Here is a 20,790-nt window from a genome sequence, read left to right on the forward strand (position 1 = left end):
CTCCATGCATCTGATGAAGTGGGTTCTAGCCCATGAAAGTTTATGCCCAAATAAATTTGTTAGTCTCTAAGGTGCCACAAGGACTCCTCATTGTTTTTGCTGATACAGACTAACACGGCTACCACTCTGAAACCTGAAATACCAAACTCATTCAAAAATGCCCTACAGAGAATTGATAACCAGAATCCACCTTTTGCTCAAAGGCAGGGAGAGAAGAATTAAAATGGAACTATGTGCTGTGAGAATGTTTAGAGAAAATATGACACAGCACACCAAGAAATTTCCATTCTTCTACAGATGCCAGCTTTCTCCTCCCAAGCTATGTAATGATATGCACCCAGATTTTGTTAAATGAAACAGATTTGCTGTTTCCCTGCATAGTTTTCAGTCAGCCTCCAAATCTGGCTGTCATTGCACAGATTATTTATGAAATCTTCCTTACAATTACTTTCAAAAAGAGGCGGAAAAGGATATAGAATGGGCTTAATCTGCAAGAAGGGAGATTTAAGTTAGATATTAGGAAAACCTTTGTAACTGTAAGGGTAGTTAAGCTCTGGAATAGGATTCCAAGGGAGGTTTGTGGAGTTCCCATCATTGGAAGCTTTTAAAAACAAGTTGGGCAAATACCAATCAGTTAGGTTTACTTTGTCCTGCCACAGTGCAGGGGGCTGGACTTGATGATTTCTCAAGGTCCCTTCTGGCCCTACATTTCTATGATTCTACGATAGCACTGTATCAGTGTTTGGTAGTAGGTTTACAGGTGAAAAAGCAATATTTCTCTCCAAAATATATATTTTAGCCATTGAGGGCCTGATCACTGAAGTCAGTGGAAGTCTTTTAATTGATTTCAATGTGCTTTAAATCAGATTTGTTGGTGGCTACGTAGGGTATATTTCCATCAACTTTTTCTTTTCTCCGTTAACTTCAATGGTGGAGAATCATGTCTGCTTTTCAAATAATGGCAACTTGTTTTACTATTCCTTCCCTTGTTACAAAGGTCACTGTCAATATCCAATCTAATCTCTCTGCATCTGTATAGCATTTATTGCCATGACACTTAAGATCTGTACTTAGATTTAAAAACAACTGTGAAGCTACCAGCAGTTAGCCAGTACCTATGTTTAGAATTATGTGATAGAATATGATTCTGATAAAAAGATATAAAGAAACATTAGACACTTCAGAAATTTTGAAAAGGAACAGTTTTGGAGACTTTTAATTCTTTATACTGCTTACTCCAACATGATCAGAATTAATGCTAGCAAAGTGCTAAATATCTGAAGAACAAGGGCTTTCTTTTTTATCATTTTACGATACAAGGAGGAAATTGAAATCAGCTTTCACTTTGGAGAAGATGCTGCCTCTCCATTGTAACCTCACACAGTAACAGAGTTGCGTTTTTGTTGTTGGGTTTTTTTAAGAAAATGGGAAAAACAGACACCATGCACAATCATAAGAATCGTAGCTCATCAACATAGTTTGAACCCTGGGCCTTCAGATCCCCAGTACAGACCTCTAGTACCTGCACCAGCAGACTAACTGGTATCCTTTATGGAAGCCAGCCACTACATTGTGTGGTAATCATAGACTTTGGCAGTGGGTTACACAACTATTTGCTAGATTGCAGTAGAATGTTGGAGCTCAAGAATCATGGAGTTTATTCCTACCTTTGGGAATGTGGTGTACACTGGTTAAAGCAGAGAGTACATTGAGTTGGTATTCTGAGAGTGTATAAGATTTGGATCTGACATCTGATAGTTAGAGACCTGGGTTCTAGTCAGTACCGTGCCTTTGGGTAACCTCTTAGGCATGTTATTGTAAGATGGGAAAATGGCACTTGGTTCCTTTCTGGGGTAGGCCATTGCTTAAACCCCTCCATGACTCTATCTCACTTCTCATGTGTGGTAGTGGGAGATGACCACCTCTGTCATGTAGTCCCACCCTCTCTTTCTCCCACCATCCAAAGACCCTGTGGAGGGCACTCTGCAGGGCTGTAATCTATGGAAGGGGAGGGACTCAGGGAGTAGCTCCACATTGTGTGGAGATATAGCCAGGGGGAATTGCACATCATTCTCCCCAGGAGTCACACAGACAGTTGCAGAATGTCTACAGGTTGAGGAGGGGCCCATGAGTCATTCCACTGAGGGCCTACTTCCCCAACCAAAGGAAGAAAGTGAGGTAATTTCCTCTCTCATCACCATCTTCTGTTCACTTTTACCAAAGGAAGGGCAATTTGACAAATAGTGAAGGGTATGAACATGGCCACATTCAAGTGAGTCAGATTTAGGGAACATGTTCACAAATACATTTTCCAACTAGCTGCATGTTAATTATTGCTGATTCTTTGGGTTAAGTGTGGCTCCTTACTGCACCCTGACTACAAGAGAGATGGAAACAGCCCCCTGCAGAGGAAGTTTCTGGGACAGATAGGTAGCTCCTGAGGGAAGGGAGGGGACCCTGCCCCCAGTTCAGTACATGTCTAACTTTAAGCACATAAGTAGTCTCAGTGGGATAACTGCATGCTTAAAAATGTAGGCCTGAGCTTAAGGTTTAATAGGAAACCTTGCTGAATTGGAACCTTGTGAGCATTCAAGCCTGGGGGAAGGCCAGAATTAATTTTCTGTTAATAAAACAGTGGCTTTTTCACTCTACTATATATGTGGATCTTTTGTTCGGACCTGTGGGTGTTGGAATCCCACCAGCCTTTCTTACACTCAGAGTTCATGTTTTTATAGAATTTGAATCAACTGAAGCTCAAATATTAACTTAACTGCAAATATCTGGAGTCCCCTGTCTCCAGAGGTTTTACAGTTATTAGAAATATGACAGACAGATTTGCAAATTTGTTTTCCTTTTGTAGAAAGACATTATTTATTTTGAACAGGAATATGTTAGATAAACCTCTGAAGGAAAAGAGAAAATTAAGTAGTATTTCATCATTCAAGAAACACATTGATACATAGTTTAATGAGATCTTCAGCAAACAAAAACAGATGAGGGGGGATTATAGTTAAAATTGATGGAGAGTGTTCATATGAGAACTTCATCTTCTCATTTGCCTCTTCTTTTCTAGCTTTTCCCTTTCATACAACAAGTTTGTTTTCTCATTAAGGCATCCTCTCAAGGGCTAAGACACCAATGTTGCAATAAAAAATATAATATAGAAAAGAATAACAGGGTGATGTGGTTCAGAATCAGCTGGATGATAGGGTTCAATGAAATTTAGAACATGATATTTAAGGAGAAAGAATTCAGATGCAGACTGTAGAAAATGGCAAAATAATGGTCTTTTGCCACAAAGAGAGAAAATGCTGTTTTCATGCCTGGAGTGAAAATATGCTTGTATTATAGAAGTAGAGCCTTAATATGATTTAAAATAGTAGATTCCTAAAGTATATGGAGACCCAAAACAGATTAGAATGGGGAAAAGGAGATAAATAATTCTCGTACAGGTTCATACAGGCAACTCATTGGCCTCTATCTTGGAAAAACAGCCTCACATCCTTCCCCCCACTCAACACACTGGAGCATGCTCAGTACAGTCTTAGGGCTTCTAACAGCAAATAGCTATTATCACATTGGCAACCAGTTGTCCATAAGCATAACAAAAATACCTACAACATTACTCTCCACCCCTTTTAAAATATTAGTAATAATAAACTCAAAACATTAATGTGGTACCAACACAACATCCTAATTAAGAAGTTGGGGTAGCCTACACTAATCGTCTGGCAATTACAAGGGCTTATTCTGCTCTCTAGAATAATTGCCTTACTGCTACAAGTCCACACTGTCTCCAGATTTAGGAGATCTCCTGGAATGGTACAGTAGAAACAACTTTGGTCCTTGATCAATAGCAGGTGCAGAAGGGCTTTCTGATAATATAACTGTCTCTGGAGGCTTATCTTCCAAGTCCGCTGTAGTGGTTGGTACGGTGTCCTCAGCAAGCTCACTATATCTGGTTGTAGCAGTTGGGTAGTCTAATGAGTCCTTAACACCTGGTACCGCAACATCCAAATGAGAATTCTCTACAGGTAACTTGTGCTACAATACAATTTGATAACCAGTGAGGGACACTGTGAAAATTAAGAACATATACTGCATTACCTACACCTAATGTTCTTTGTGATGCTCATACATCATAATATAACTTGTGTGCTGCCTGCTTTTCCTTCACCTTAGCAACATATTCAGACTGTAGTGAGTCCAGATGTGTGTTTAGTTTTCTTCCCATTAAGAGTTCTGTAGGCAGCTTTCCTGTTGTGATTTGTGGTGTCATGTGATACTGAAAAATAAGCCTGGCCAGCTTGTTTTCCATGCTTCCATGTGTCGTCTTCTTCATTCCCTCTTTTATGATTTGCTTGTGTGATTCCTGAAATATATCACCAGTGAACTGGGTACCACTGTCTCAGGCAATCCAAAAATAGAAAAAATATGTCAAAGTTTATCAGTTGTAGCCTTGGGTGTAGAAGACAGCATTATATGTGCCTCAATCCATTTTGAAGACAGGTCAATTACTTAAAAAAAAATTACCCCATAAATGGACCAGCATAGTCTACATGAAGCCTCACCCATGGTTGCTGAGGCCATTCCCCTGGGTACAAAGGAACTTTCAGTAGAGCATGGTGGCTGGACTGGCAAGCTACACACTGTCACACAACGGTCTTGTTTTTCTGAAGCATTCCCGGCCACCACACGCAACTTTGTGAGAGTCCTTTCATACATACAATGCCAGGATGTGCCGCATGTAACAACTTTAGCACCACTGGTCTATTTATTGGATGTAGGATCACCTGGGACTCTAATAATAAGCACCTGTCCTGGATGCTTAAAGACTGCTTTTGGGAACAATAAGGTAGGAACTCTGTGCTTACCTCCTCTATCCAGCCATTTGTAACCATTCTCTGCACTCGAGACAATAATGACTATTTCTCTCTCTCTCTCTTGTTATTGATGCTGTACTGACTAGAGAAGTGGACAGTAGTCCAATAAGGAGGATGCTTTCTCTAGGTTGCAATGCTTTTGATGGGCTATTTGGTAAAGGAAGTTTATTCAGAGCATGCACATTACCCAGTACTTTTCCAGGTTTATAATCGAACTCGAAATCATAAGCTGATAAGGTAAGAGCCCATTTCTGAATTCTGGCAAATGCCATAATGGGTACAGGTTTGCTGTCAATTAACAGGCCTTTCAGAGGTTTATAGTCTGAATGTATAAAAAAATGCCTGCCATGTAGGTTAGAGTGGCACTTCTTTATCCCAAAAGCAGGACTAGCCCTTCTCGTTCTAGTTGGAAATAACTTTTTTCTGCTGGGGGTAGTGATCTTGGTTTATAACTGATGGGACACTCAGATCTATCTGACATTTGGTGATCTAGTACCGCTCCCACCCCACATGGTGGTCACAAGACAATACTAGTTCTTTCTGGCTATCACAATGAACTGAAAAGTTTGATGGCTTCAGCAATTTCTTTGCTTCTGCAAAATCTATTTTTTGTTTGTCCACTAGAATCTTATCCTCATCTTACTTTGGTGGTGGTGCCTCAGTAATGGCCTGTACCTTCTCTGTTGGATGTAAGCCAGTTGTGTCAATTTTATGTCCCTGGTAAATTACTTCAGCAGCCTGAAGAATACACTTCTCCCTCTTAAGATGCATACCTGCATCAGTCAATCTTTGTAGTACCTGGTCCAAGTTTTGCAAGTGTTCTGACTCCGATTCCCCTGTAATCAGGATATCATCATGGTATACATAGGCATGTAGCATTCCTTGGAATAAATTGTCGATTACCCTTTGAAGAATATCCAGATCTGCTGACGTTCAGAATGGGAGGCAGTTGTAATGAAACAATGCTTTGGGAGTATTGATTGTTACATAGGGCTTAGCTCTATTGTCCAGAGAGTTTTGGAGATATGCATTATTTACATTGATTTTTGTGGAAGTTTTCCCCCGATAAGGTAGCATACAGATCTTAAAGCCTGGGGAGTGGATACATATCTAACTTGACCACATGGTTGACCGTGACCTCATAGTTCCACATATACTCACTCCACCATGTGATTTCAACCCTGGGACAACAGGAGCAGTCCAGTCTGAGAATTGGATGGGCTCAATAATACCAGCTGCCTGTAAATCAGTTCAGTTCTTGGTCTACCTTATGGCACATGACATAGGGTACTGGCCCTCGCTTAAGGAAACATGATTTAGCATCTGGATCCACGTAAATTCTGCCAGTGGCCTCTTTCAGAATACCAAGACCCTCCCTGAACAGTTCTGAGTGTTTTTCAATATGTGCTTCTATAGTTAGTGTTATGGACATTGTCGCTGTCTGCCCAGTTAAGTTCTAATAGCTTTAACCATTTTTGCCCCCTGAGGGATGGTTTTTGGTCCTGGTATCCCACCTCCATATCAGCTGTACCTCTAACTGGAATTTGTTATGCTGTATATGTACGTAACACCACCTTTGCCAATCCCGTCTCTGGTGTATTGTCCCTTGGCCACAACTGGTGATAAGTAACCTTGCTGATTATAGACAGAAACACGCCCATATCTATCTCCATGGTTGTTATTTGTCCATTAATTGTGACATCCACTCACAATGTCTTCTCCTTTTGGCTTTTGCTGGTAACATTAAACATAGTATTTACCAAGTCCTCAGCTTCTGGCTCCTCTTCCTCCTCTGCAGTATGATGAACCTCTTTCTTGTGACCTTCATTTTCCTTTCCATATGTCTTCTTTTTTTACAGCAAACTTTTGCAAAGTGACCTCACTTCTGACAAACCCAGTACTCTCTATCCTTGTATGGGCAGAAGATCTGGTCATGTCTCTCCTCAGCGTAAAAGCAATTTTGTATGTTCTTAAGGAGATACCTGTTTTCTTAAAGATTCATTTGCTTTCTGTGCAGTGCTGGACAATTTGTGCACGGTGCTCAAGACTGTTTCGCTATCTAAGTGCTGCTTAGTGCTTCCCTGTAAATCCAAAGCATGCTGTGCAACTACGTCCATACCTTGTGCTATTTCCAGTGCTTTTTAAAAATCTAAGATGGACTCTGCCAACTGAGATTTCTGAATTTTTTCATCACAGACACCACAGATAAGTCTATCCCACAGTATGGCATTTAATGCATCTCCAAAACCACAGTGCTCTGACAAACGATGCAGTTTTACTACAAAACAAGCCATGGACATTCCAAGTTGACAGGAAAAACTGTTACATTTAAAACTCTGCACGATCTCTGATGGCATGGGGTTGTGATGGTGCATGACAGCATTAACCAGCTCATCGAAGGATTTGGCTCTGGTCTTTTCTGGTGCCAGCAAACTTCTAATCCAACTCTGTTTTGGTCCACACACACTCAGTAAAATGGCATGTTTCTTGTTATCACCCTCTATATCATTTACAATGGACTACTAGGAAAGTCTCTTTGACTACTGAATCCAGTCCTCCTACTCTGTATCATACTCTTTCGTTTTCCATATGCAGCTATTTTTCTTTGCAATCAAAAAAAAAAAGGTTGTCACTTATACAATGTGTAGAACTTGCTGGTTATCGTTTTCCAGTTGATCCTCATCGCCAGTGCAGTATATGGAGAACCAAAATACAACTGTACAGATTCAAAAACGGGTTCATAGACAACTAACCATACTCTATCTTGCAAAAACTTCCTCACACCCCGCTTCACCCCGCCCACTGGAGCATGCTCTATACAGCCCTATGGCTTCTAACAGTAAATAGCTATTCTCATGTTGGCCATCAGGTGACAATAAGCATAACAAAAATACCTATAAACTTATCATTCCCTTCAAAGCTCTGTCATATACATGTCAGTATTTAATGGCTACCATGCTTAAAATGTGATGGAGAAAATCATCTCTCAGGAGCTGTGATTTATTTGGTTTCTGTCTCAAACTAATGTCACCTTGTTTAATTGATGTAAAGTAAAGACTGTATTGTATATATGCTGGATCATACCTGCTTTCTTTGTGGGAAACCTACCTCATGGCTTCACCCATCCCAGCCTCAGACCCTGCAGAGAGCCCTCAGCTGAACTGAAGATCTACACATAGTGTGGGTTGATGGGGACAGGTGCCTAGATACATCCACCATATGGGGAATCCACTTAATAGTCTGAGGCTCTATTAACTCAAGTGGAGCATCACTTCACTGCAGAACTTTCCTTTCCAGAGGTTCCAGGGCATCAGTAGGTGTGGGAAGCCATGGTCCTATGGTACTGTTGTAACAGCATTGTTTTAGTTCCGTCTTCACCTCTCTCTGGCATAAGAACACGACCTATGCACAGATGGCTATGACACCCAACAGTTATTCCAAAATCCACAGGTTGTCAGGGCTTTGTTGGGAGGGAGAGAGGAAACATGCCACCTCCCTGACTGTGTTTCAGAAAGGTGTGATCTGAGCCTATGAAATTAACCTCTTGATTGATATAAAGGACATATTTTCATTTCAAGTTATTGTTGGTGTAATTAACAAACAGCAACAATCAGCTTCTCAATACTTGTCATAAGTGAAATACATTTCAAAAATATAATAAAATTTAACAATAGGAAAAAGCAGAGTATCAGTAGATAATTATGTCTGTTTATTTCTTGTTCTTCCGTTGTCCTACAGAGTACTCAGACAGATTTTCCACCCTTTTGCACATACAGCATGCAGCTGGCAGACATTGATTTAACAGCTCAATATTTTGATAATTGCAATGATGCAGAAATACGTTTGAAATATATCAAAACATTTACTAAATCCATTTAGCACCTTTTTAAAGCATGAAAAGAATTTTATTTTATATAAGGATAGAACTGTTGCAATAGATTTCTCATAAATTACCGTTTTGGATCTAAGTGGTGGACGGCAGAGTTCTGATTTTTGCTGTAATTAAAACCACTACTGTGGGAGATTCAGCTCAATAGCTGGAGGTATATTTCTATGGGGGTTTTTGCTTTTTCTTTAAGGAATGTTATTCCCTCAAATGACAATTCTAATTCATTGGAGGATCCTCCAGATAGATCAAACTTCTTTTGCTCAAATACAAGATACCTAGTTATTACTGAAGTAATTATGGGATGCAGATCTATTTCCTAATCTTGAACTCTGATGATAACCCCCTTTTTCTGAATGTCATGGTAGAAGAATGATATGCAGTAGTTTCACTGCAACTGCACAAACAATTGGATCATATTTGTGAAACCTTGCTACATCTAAATAAAACCACTTTTCTCATGTAAATAAAAAGAAGTTGTCATATGTTTGACTGAAATTAGTATTAAGGTGAAGTTAGGCAAACTCTGATTAGAAATAAGGCATACATTATTAACAGTGAGGGTAATTCATATTTTTTTTGTAAAGAGATTCTCTAGTTCAAGCAGGAATTAATTCACGGTAGTCAGGAGGTCAGACAAGATGATTACAATGGTCCCTTTTGGATTTAGAATAAATGAATCTATTCATTTCTGTATTGTTATCACTCAAAGGCCCTAATCGTGATTGGGGTCCCACTGTGCTGGAGGTGTACAAACACAGAAGAGTTTGATCCTACCTGGAGCGCTAACAAGCTAAAAAATAGTCTTCCAGTATCCTATGACACACACGCAGTACATGTGTGTTACTGCTGTGTTAATGGTTTTTATTGTTCTTGTTGCTCCAGTCAATTGCCGTAGTGTTGGGATGGTGCCAAGAGAGGAATTTTGTAAGAAGTTACAGCAGGATGGAAAGATACATTCAATTGTAAAAAGTCAGAGGTCCTCAATTAAAATCATTTAAAAAAACATTTGATACTGTATAACCTGTGAATTAATTTATGCATTTTCATTCTCTTTCAAACTTCAACTTTCCATTTAGGAAAACACTTAAGTGTGACTTGGGGTTTCAAAGATAAATTATTCTCCAGAGCACAGTCTGTTAGTACTTCTATCAACAAAATGAGCAGATTTCAAGGCAAACGTATTGACGTTCCCTTTTTAAGTATGAACCGCTAATGGGTGCAAAAGGTCTGACAGCACTTGGTTGCTGCTATTTTTATTATTAATTTAGAAACACTTGATCTTCAAAGTAGAAGTTATTTATATAAAACAATATACTTGAAGCAAGGCTCGGGTACAGTACATTTTCATATTACGTAAAATAATGCATGAGGTATATGCTCGAAGCTTAGTATGGGTTCTTATTAATCAAAAGTGAAGAATAATTCTCCACAGGTAGGAATTCTATTTCCTCCTACGCCCGTGTTCCCTGTGTTTGACTGGAACTGGAATTGTGTAAGCTCAAAGTTGAAAGCCACTGACTTGCCTCCCAGTGATCGGTTTACTGCTACTTACTAACTTTAACTAAACTGTATTATATTTTAATATTCTAGGATCAAATCCCCAAGTCCTTATTCAGACCTGCATCACCCACTCTCAAGGAAAATGTGTATGAGCTGAAGTCATGTGTATGAGCTGGAGATTCCTCCATGGAGGACCCCCTGTCCTGATTTTTCACACTTGCTGTCTGGTCACCCTAGCTGGGTCCCATTACAAATGTAGGTCAATCTGGTTGGGGCCTTCTTCAGATAGTCTGTTTTAAAGGTTAGGAGGCTTTCAGGCAGTTGATTCAGGGCAATATCCTACAGAGGGGTAGCCAGAGAGCTGACCTGAAAGTCATTCATTTATAAGAGAACTAGTTCCCTTGGACCATTTGGGCATGGCTAAGTTAGGAATTGTAATTATGATCTGACGCTGTAATGGGATTGGCTAGCATGAATCCACTGCAGAATCAGGGCTTTACAGTAAATGGAAAATATATAATTTTTCACTAATTAGTTTGAAAAATATGTACAGAGAGCATTTAGCATGACTTCTCCTTTCTGTGTCAGATTGTAGCAGTGAGTCATTAAAATTAATAGGAGCAAAACATTCAGAATGTGAGGAGAATAGACCTGTGCCTTGGCAATAAAACTGCACTTTCATTCATCATTTTACCTCCTTTTTTAATGTTTATTTTTTCTGAAGACTTTGTTTTTCCCTTTTTTCCCTTCCAAATTACACAAACTGTCTTAAATTGGCTACTGTTACCTTACCACTTAATGAAGGGGCTGCAGTGTAATTTTTTAACGGCTTTTCTTTAAATGTTCTGTTGATCTGGCATTCCTGCAAGTGTAACCTAATAACACTGGTTGGACATTAAGCACAGTGAAGAGAGATTCTGTGCAAGCTGCCTCCAGAACCCATCAGCATCCTTGTTATTCCAGTGGTAGGCCTTTTTTAAAGGAACAGTGACTGCCATTCATGCTAAATTTTCATGGCTTTGTGGTGCAAACCAGTGTCTGTCATGAACTAGGATTAGACCATGATGCATTTCTTTTGTGACCTCAGGCAGGGTCCCACCCACCCCCTCATGTTTCCAGAAAGTAGAAGGCTCATTGTGCTATACAGCTTCTTTGCTGGAAGTTCATCACATATTGATCACTGATCCAAATTACATCATGATATAGGTTCCTGGGGAGTGCCAGAGCTGTGAGGTCATCAGCTACAATACAAGTGGAAAATAAAGTATTTTAATCATCAAGTAGTTTTTGGACTGCAGATGTGTTCTGTGCAAAAATAGAAATGCTGATTAAGCCAAGATTAAAGTTTGGTGGTAAGAAAATGAATAAATGTCTGAAGGTTTTTGAATCTTTAATATGTTGTTATCAAGAATAATGATTCATTCAGCTTAGTTTCCACCTTTTCCTATCCCACCTCTTCCCTCTCCTTTTACAGATAAACAAGCTGGAGGCTCGCCTGAGGCAGGAAGCTTGCATGGATGATGGGATTCAGCGGAAGGAAAATGAACACTGGATGAAGGAAGACTGCATTAGCTGTAGCTGTAAGGTATGTGTTGCTGAACGTTTTCTCTGCTATTAAATTCTCTTTTTCCTTTGGTATCATGCCAGCTGAAGCATCCTGCAGTGATGAATTAAGAAAGAAAAGTGTGCCTCACAACTCTCCATAGCTTAGTGATAATAGGGAACATAAGTCTCTGGAGAAATTCAGTGAACATTTGCCATAACCACAGTTAAACAAAAGGACAAAATATTTCAGATTGAGTCTAATCTGCACCTCGTCTTAAATGCAAAATGTGCATACCAGAGAAACTTAGCTCTGATACTGAATAAGTGGAAATCACTTACAGAAGGTGTGAGGCAGCTTTAATTGGGTTCTCTCTTTTTGTGAGGGCTAAATTCACTTTTTCACAAATAGGCGCACCAACAGCATGGTTACTTCCTTGATGTATAGGTTAGTTTATTTAGCACAAATAGTTCCATATCATTCTGAATCAAATTCAAGTCTCATCATTCTTCCAACTGAAAAACAGGTGAGTTTTGGCTACACAAAATGGTTCCCACCAATTGGTAGGTCTTTGATGTATGGTCCAGCAACAGCCCACCATCAATTTCCTGTCCATGGATGAGGTCACTTCTGCCACCCTCAGAGAAATGCTAAATTCCACTGCATAATCTTTCTTGACATCGCACACTTTAGCTGTGCCATTGATGTGCACATAATGCTTCCATGTGCTCAAATCTACAGTGGGCATAAGGCCTACATTCCATTTAAGAGTCACTTACTCCTTCAAGATAACGCTGAAGATATACACAGGTATTTTTGCAGGTCCTCTGCATAAGAAGACTTAAGTGGGATTCATAGTGCCTATGTACAACATGGGCCATCTGCAGAGGGTTTAATTTCACTCCACACATGTATGCAAAACTTCAACTCCTAAATCCTTGTGTATTGAATTTTTTGTATCTAATGATTCCAGCTCATAGGCCTTGATCCTGCAAAAGACTTACACACATGCTTTACTTTACACACAGGAGTGAATGGGACTGCTTCATCTCAATGGGACTACAGCATAAAATTGATAAATCTGTGGGATTGGGGGCATCATTTTGTCCTGGACTTTATCTAACCCATGGGAATTAGGTGCTTCACCTGCTTAGATGTTTTTGAAAATCCCACTAGGCAACTATCTGCATCTTTAGGCACCAAGTACCTTTGAAAATCTGGCCCAAGATCTAATATTGACTTAAATATAACCCCTATAAATAAATGCTTTTTTTTTTTTTACTGTAATGGGGTGGCTGGCCCCTTAAAGGAAATTGAGACCAGTCCTGATCTAGTCCAGGTGTACTCTAGTTTGGCTATAATGAGGAGGGTAGGGCTGCCCCTGGGAGGTATGAATGAGACAGTCCAAAGGCAAGGGAGAGTCCAGAACCTAGAGTCCAAAATAAAGAAAGTGGGAGAGAGCCCTGGGGAGTCAGAGCTATCTGAGTCAGTCAGGAAAAGGTGAGGTAAGAGCTGCCTGGGAGTGAGAGGTCACCAGGTGAGAGCTGCCAGAGCCAGGAGACTGTAAGTGGTTCCTGAGGGAGGGCAGAAGAGGGATTTGCCAGCTGACCTGCCCAACCCAGAGAGTCAAAGCTGGGAGCTGACGGCAGGGAGCAGCAGAGGGGCTTACCTGCTAATGCCTTAATGCTGGAAAGTTGGGCCCAGAAGGAGAGAGGGGTGAATGGATGAAATCCCAGAAGACGGGCTATGAGGATTCCCAGTGCGGGGTGCTCCAGGCAGGGTTACCCATCACATGTGATGCAGAAAGCAGGCAGGCGATTGAACAACTGTCAGTTTGGAAGAGGGAAATTGAGGCAAGGAACTGCTTGTAGGGCCACCACAAAGGGCACCTGGGAGGTGACTGTCCTATGACAGTTATTCAGCAATGTTACGTTATGACCCTTTTCTAAAGCTTAGCCTTTTACCGTATTACAATTATTTTATACCTTGTAGCAGACTCAATTGTCAAATATAACAGACAATGAAAAAATATTGTGGTTATTAGCATATGCTAATGTTAAACAATAGTAGAGTGGAACACACATATAGTTACTTACAGTGAACTTAGATATAAAAGTGTTTTATAATTAATCTGAATGGAAATCTTGTATTTTTTCAATGCACAGCGGTGTGAAAATTGAACCGTCGCGTAGTGCAAGACATTTTTTTAAAAAAAGAAAGGTATCAGATTAGAAAACTTTGATATGAGTTAGAACTGCTGAACAATTTTTTGGCTGTGAGTATTCTAATTAACCTCAGAAACCTGTCAAATTGTTCTTACAACTAGGAAAATGATCACTTATTTGTGTGCATAAGTACATCATCTAATTTTATACAATTCTGCATGACAGAGACCATCTGCATTCTTTCAGTTACTGTATTTTATACAAAGCACTGGAAAATTGTAAAAAAAATACTGAGACTGTGCTGTCCTGTTTTTTTTCTATTGGGAAAAAAGGTGCTAATACTTCAACATTACCTTTCAGAATGGCCAAATAATCTGTACTGTGGAGACGTGTCCCTCAGTAGAGTGTTCGACCCCCACAAAGCTGGAAGGAAAATGCTGTTCAGACTGCATAGACAATGAAAACCCTATAGAATCACCAGTAGAACTTAAACCTGATTCCTCGGACAAGGAGCTACCTTTAGGAACTATCTACTAGGGGGCTGTAGTCTCCCAATTCAAAGGTTCTGACAAGAAGTTACAAGCACTGCTGACTACAATACCTGCACTAAAATGTTTGATGTAAAAACACTGATGAAACAATCAAGTCACTTTAGGCTTTTCACCATGGTGGGCATATTCTATAAAGTTATCTTTCAACACTGGTAGATCTAATCTAAGGGTCAGTAAGGGCATGAAAGACTCTACTGAAAGCCCTTTACAGGTTATTATATCTTGTACTCTGCCATTGGAAGTTGTTAAATGTTAGATTCATAAATTCAATTTTAAATTTGTTGTTCTCCTTCTCCCAAAAGGCAGGGAGGCAAAAAGATTTAAAAGCATGGGATCATGGGATTTCTTTGAATCTTAGGCCTGGTCTACATTGGGGAGAGTGGGGGGATCGATCTAAGTTACGCAACTTCAGCTACATGAATAACATAGCTGAAGTCGACGTACTTAGAGCTACTTACTGCGGTGTCCTCACTGCGGCAAGTCGACTGCTGACGCTCCTCCATTGACTCCGCCTGCGCCTCTCCCTCCGGTGGTGTACCAGAGTCAATGGGAGAGCGCTCGGCGGGTGATTTATCGCATCTTCACTAGATGCGATATATCAACCCCTGCTGGATCGATCACTCCAGAGGCAAGTGTAGACATGTCCTTAGAATTCAACCACTGACTGAAAGTTTTCTTTTAAAATTCACACACATTTTAGTAATGAGAAATTTTTTAAAAATTGCACTGTTCTAAAGAAAAGAGTTATAGAAAAGAAGTTTGTACTTGACCTGCTGGGTTTTTGTTGTTGTTGTTTTGGATGGTGTTATACTATGAGAAACAGCTTAGTTTCCTTTTATAAGACTCTATTCTTATTCCATACTAGCTTTATGGAGCTTGGGTTTTTGCAAAATCAAAATGAAAGAGTAGCATGGCACAATTCTTTGTAATCTCATCATGTTGAGACTCTGATTGGAAATTTAAAGCACATCTCAGGGAGCTTGCCAGGTATGCACATGTCTCCAAACGGGGATAAAGAATGTATAAGTGCAGTTTAATTTGCCAGGAAGTTATGTGTACTCCTTTTCTCATTCTGCATGGATCTCTCGTTGACATCAATAGGATATATAGAAAGAGAGAGAGAGAATGGACTCATCTGTTCAACTTGCCCACATGTAGAACCTTATGGCAAATCCCTTAGTATTGTGATACTGTGATCATTCACGTGAAAGAGATGAGGGTTTGTTTTTTTTTCAAGCTGCAATTTTTAAAATAAGGAGACACTTTCAAAACCTGGGTCCAAAGTTGAATCTTAAAAAATGCATGCACACAAATGTTCATTTTCATGTGCAATTAGCTGACTTAGATGGAAAAGTAGAAGTTGGACATGCATATTTACTTGTATATGTACATTTTTTGCAGACACTGCTTAGAACTAGGGCTGTCAAGTGATTAAAAAAATTAATCACGATTAATCGCACTGTTAAACAATAATAGAATACCATTTATTTAAATATTTTGGATGTTTTCTATATTTTCAAATATATTGATTTCAATTACAACAGAGAACACAAACTATAAACTACAGCTCACTTTATATTTATTTTTTATTACAAATATTTGTGCTATAAAAAACAAAAGAAATAGTATTTTCAATTCACCTCATACAAGTACTTTATCATGAAAGTTGAACTTACAAATGTAGAATTATGTACAAAAAATAACTGCATTCAAAAACAAAACAGTGCAAACCTTTAGAGCTTACAAGTCCACTCAGCCTTACTTCTTGTTCAGTCAGTCACTCAGACAAACAAGTTTGTTTACATTTGCAGGAGATAATGCTGCCCGCTTCTTGTTTACAATGTCACCTGAAAGTGAGAGCAGGTGTTCTCATGGCACTGTTGTAGCCGGCATCGCAAGATCTTTATGTGCCAGATGAGTTAAAGATTCATATGTCCCTTCATGCTTCAACCACCATTCCAGAGGACGTGCGTCCATATTGATGACGGGTTCTGCTCGATAACGATACAAAGCAGTGCAGAGCGAAGCATGTTCACTTTCATCATCTGAGTCAGATGCCACCAGCAGAAGGTTGGTTTTCTTTTTTGGTGGTTTGGGTTCTGAATTGTCGGAGAATAACAGCGTTCGTGGAAAGGATGTGGGTGAATTGTGGAAAGGATATGCATTTTCCACAGTAGTTTCCACATCAGAGTGTTGCTCTTTTAAGATTTCTGAAAGCATGCTCCACACCTCATCCCTCTCAGATTTTGGAAGGCACTTCAGATTCTTAAACCTTAGGTCGAGTGCTGTAGCTAGCTTTCGAAATCTCACATTGGTATCTTCTTTGCATTTTGTCAAATTTTCAGTGAAATTGGTCTTAAAATGAACAATATGTGCTAGGTCATCATCCAAGACTGCTATAACATGAAACATATGGCAGAATGCAGGTAAAACAGAGCAGGAGACATACAATTCTCCCCCAAGGAGTTCAGTCACAAATTTAATTAACGCATTATTTTTTTAAATGAGCATCATCAGCATGGAAGCATGTCCTCTGGAATGGTGGATGAAGCATGAAGGGGCATACGAATGTTTAGCATATCTGACACGTAAATACCTTGGAATGCTGGCTACAAAAGTGCCATGCCAATCCCTGTTCTCACTTTCAGGTGACATTGTAAATAAGAAGCCGAAAGCATTATCTCTCGTAAATGTAAACAAACTTGTTTATCTTAGCGATTGGCTGAACAAGAAGTAGGACTGAGTGGACTTGTAAGCTCTAAAGTAGGCTCTGAAGTTTTCCATTGTTTTGTTTTTGAGTGCAGTTACGTAACAAAAAAAATCTACATTTGTAAGTTGCACTTTCACGATAAAGAGATTGTATTACAGTATTGTATGAGGTCAGTTGAAAAATACTATTTCTTTTATCATGTTTACACTGCTAATATTTGTAATAAAAATAATATAAAGTGAGCACTGTACATTTTGTATTCTGTGTTGTAACTGAAATCAATATATTTCAAAATGGAGAAAATATCCAAAAATATTTAATTAAATGTCAATTGGTATTCTATTGTTTAACAGTGCAATTAAAACTGCGATTAATCACGATTAATTTTTTTGAATTAATCACATGAGTTTACTGCAATTAATCAATAGCCCTACTTTAGAACCTAATTCTGCTTTGGAACTTTGTCTTGAAGAGTTAAAAATGCTAATAGGGAGATCACTGTGTTGCACTTACCCTTTACATTCATAAGGATCTGTGCTTCCCTCTTATTTCATTCCATGGTTAAATTGTTTGTCATTGTCTGTTTACCGACAATAGGCCATTTCATAATGTCATGCACGAGGTTTCTCACATAACTGACATAATGATAATTGAAACTATGTGCACAAATGCTGGGTCATTAGTATAGTTTCACAAACTATATTTATAGATGATTAGTTCTAAGGGACATCTGATTTTATAGGGCCAACAAAAGTCTAGAAACAAGGCTGTTGTTATCTTTCTGACAAACCATGCTCAGAACTTTCTATTGAAAACAATGTGAAAATCTGTATAAAAACTGAGTAGGACAGAGCTCGGTCATTCTTGTTTTGGGTTACATTTGACTTCGGATGCACAGAAAAGTATGTCATCATGTAAATATTTTGTAAAATCAGTAAATGCTGTAGATTTTACAAGATCACACAGACCTTAAAATCTGGATTAAATGTTGACAATTCACATCCTTATTCTAGACACCACTTATAAAGCCACATATATGTTAATTTTGTATTCTACTGAGATACGCAGAGTATTTGACGAATATTCCCTAATGCACTCCACTCTCATAATTCTGCTACAACATTGTTATAGGGCTACTGCATCAAAGTTCACAGCTAACTAAAACCCCTCCATAATAACGATATTTTAAAAACTATGTTTCACCATAAGATTTCTGAAGGTTAACTCCCAACTACTATAAAGTGGTTCTATAAGGAGAGTGCAGTATATTTCAGTCAGTGACTTATGAAAAGTGTGTTTATTAATATGGATGATTTTGTAAGTTAACATTTTAATTGAACTGAAAATAGATCAGCTTCATTTGTGAAAGACACTTTCTGTAGTCATAAGAATCCTTACCTGATAGAGAGTGAAATTTACTCCTGTGCACCACTTAAGCCTGAGTTTGAGTGGAATATAAGCGGTACATATGCCTTGTGCTAGCTGTCTGCACAGAGATGAATTTCACTTTTTAAAAAAAACAAAAAAAAAAACCCTCCTATGTAAGAGTATAGCAGTTCTCCGTATTATGCCATGGAAGTCCAGAGGAACTAATGATGGGGAATTTTCAGTAGTTGGTCTTGCATATACAATGAATAGAAATGGGGCTTGCACATGAACAAATACATAGTTATATGTAAGGACCTTTCTTAATCAATATCTTATATGTACCTTTGTTGATACCCAATGAGGAGCCTGGACAAGAATTACTGTCTGACAATTTGGTTGATCAACCAAATATTGCCTAGTCAGACTGACATGAAAATTTAATCACACACAAATAGTCAGCTTGTGCATCATTGAGGAAGCACCAGGGAACAAATTGAAAGCTGCTTTGAAAATGTTTTAAATTACTGTGCAACGTAATTCTTTAGATTACAAGCAATAGTTACTAACATTAATGTCATGCAATTCGTAATTTGGTATTGAAGTTGATACATTAACATGTACAAGAGCATTTGTGTATTAGATTTCAACATTATATATTCAGATATAACTATGAATGGTGTGTAGTCTTAAAATAATATTTAGAAACTCATAAACTATGTATTTTGAAAGTCATTGAAAAAAGCAATAGTAAAATTTCAGTCACAGTGAAATGTATTTTGTCCTATAAATTGCTCCCACCATGCTAATAAGGTAAACATATTTATTGTGTAGCTTGCACTCAGAATTTTAGCTTGAAGTTTGTCATTAATTTTCATTATTGAAAGCCATATACAAGTCTATATCACTGCTTAAATTTTAGGACAAACTTCATGTTTAAATACAAGCTCTGTAAGCAAAGTTTATAGTAAAGTTTATGTATGACATATTTGTACCTCATGAATATACAAAACCAGGGATGTTTTAAAATACATATGGTGCTAAATGCTGTGCCTGAAATATGACTTCATGGTGAATATTTTCCAAAATAATCTGTGTACTTGTGTTTTAAGCATTCAGGCTGGATTTAGAAGTATGTTAAAACTTACATATATACATTATGTCATGACTGCAATAAAAACTTGTTATTGAGATCGAAATGGAGGAAACACAAAACGTGAAATCAGATTCAGATATGGGTCCCACTGTTTGGGTTCTTCTCTGAACTATTGTAATCTAAGACCTGATCCAGACCTCTATGACAACAATAGAAACCTGAATCAGCTGTCACTTCCACAGGGATAAATCAGCTCCACTGAAGCCAATGGAGTTACACTGGTGTAAGTGAGAAGAAATTGCAGACACTGATTTCAAGGGGAATTGGATCATGGCAGTAGTGAATCTGCGAAAAGAAAAGCCTTACTGTGTTTTTTCCACTGCAGGGCACTGATAGCAGAAATGAATGGCAGGATAGAGAGCACCCAGTCACATCAGAACCTCAAAATTAGTTTGGTTCTTGATCCTACAAATGCAGGGAGCTGGAGTTATTGTATTCAGATCAATTCACCCATCTCTCTATTGAGATGCTGAATTGAGATAATGTTGCCTGTGAATGGGTCACATTTGTGTTTGAGATTCTAGAGATGGCTTTTTGAGATTATAGATTTCACAACAGGTATGAAAATCACAGCAAAAACAGAAAAAAGGACTTGGATCACAAAAGTGACTGAAAAACATTGCTACGCTATTTTTGCGTCTTATAGTAAGTGCTGGACTGAAATAAGGTGCTATTTTATTATGAATAAATTTCCCCTTTATACTGAGGGCATTTAAAGATACTTATTGTAAATGTTCTCCAATGCAATAAAAAGTACTTTCAAACTCTTATGGTACAATGTATAAAATGCTATAGTGTAATTAAATTTGAGAAAGAGGAAGCAAAGTATTATTCAATTATACACTTTATAGTGTTGCTCTTTTCTAGGTGGTAAGAAAACACTTTTTTTGATGTTGATTTCTTCTTTCTAACTTAACAGTCACAACAATGTGTCAACACCATTGATTTAAGATGTCTGGAGGGGGGGTGGTGGCTTTCATGTTGTTTGGTTTGGTTACCTTTTGCAACAAAACCCTGAAAAAAATCTC

General features: G+C 38.5%; 1 protein-coding gene across 1 annotated transcript in view; it reads left to right on the forward strand.

Annotated features, from left to right (window-relative positions):
* PXDNL (peroxidasin like) overlaps positions 1-15,983 on the forward strand; it is a 307,717-nt gene extending 291,734 nt beyond the window's left edge. Inside the window, exons 22-23 of the mRNA XM_054016741.1 lie at positions 11,747-11,857; positions 14,341-15,983. Coding sequence (XP_053872716.1) covers positions 11,747-11,857; positions 14,341-14,517 — 288 coding nt within the window. The 3' untranslated portion in view covers positions 14,518-15,983. The remainder of the gene's footprint in view (positions 1-11,746; positions 11,858-14,340) is intronic.
* Positions 15,984-20,790: the final 4,807 nt, after the last annotated feature.

This window comes from Malaclemys terrapin, chromosome 2, assembly GCF_027887155.1.
Source record: "Malaclemys terrapin pileata isolate rMalTer1 chromosome 2, rMalTer1.hap1, whole genome shotgun sequence".
NCBI lineage: Eukaryota > Metazoa > Chordata > Testudines > Emydidae > Malaclemys > Malaclemys terrapin.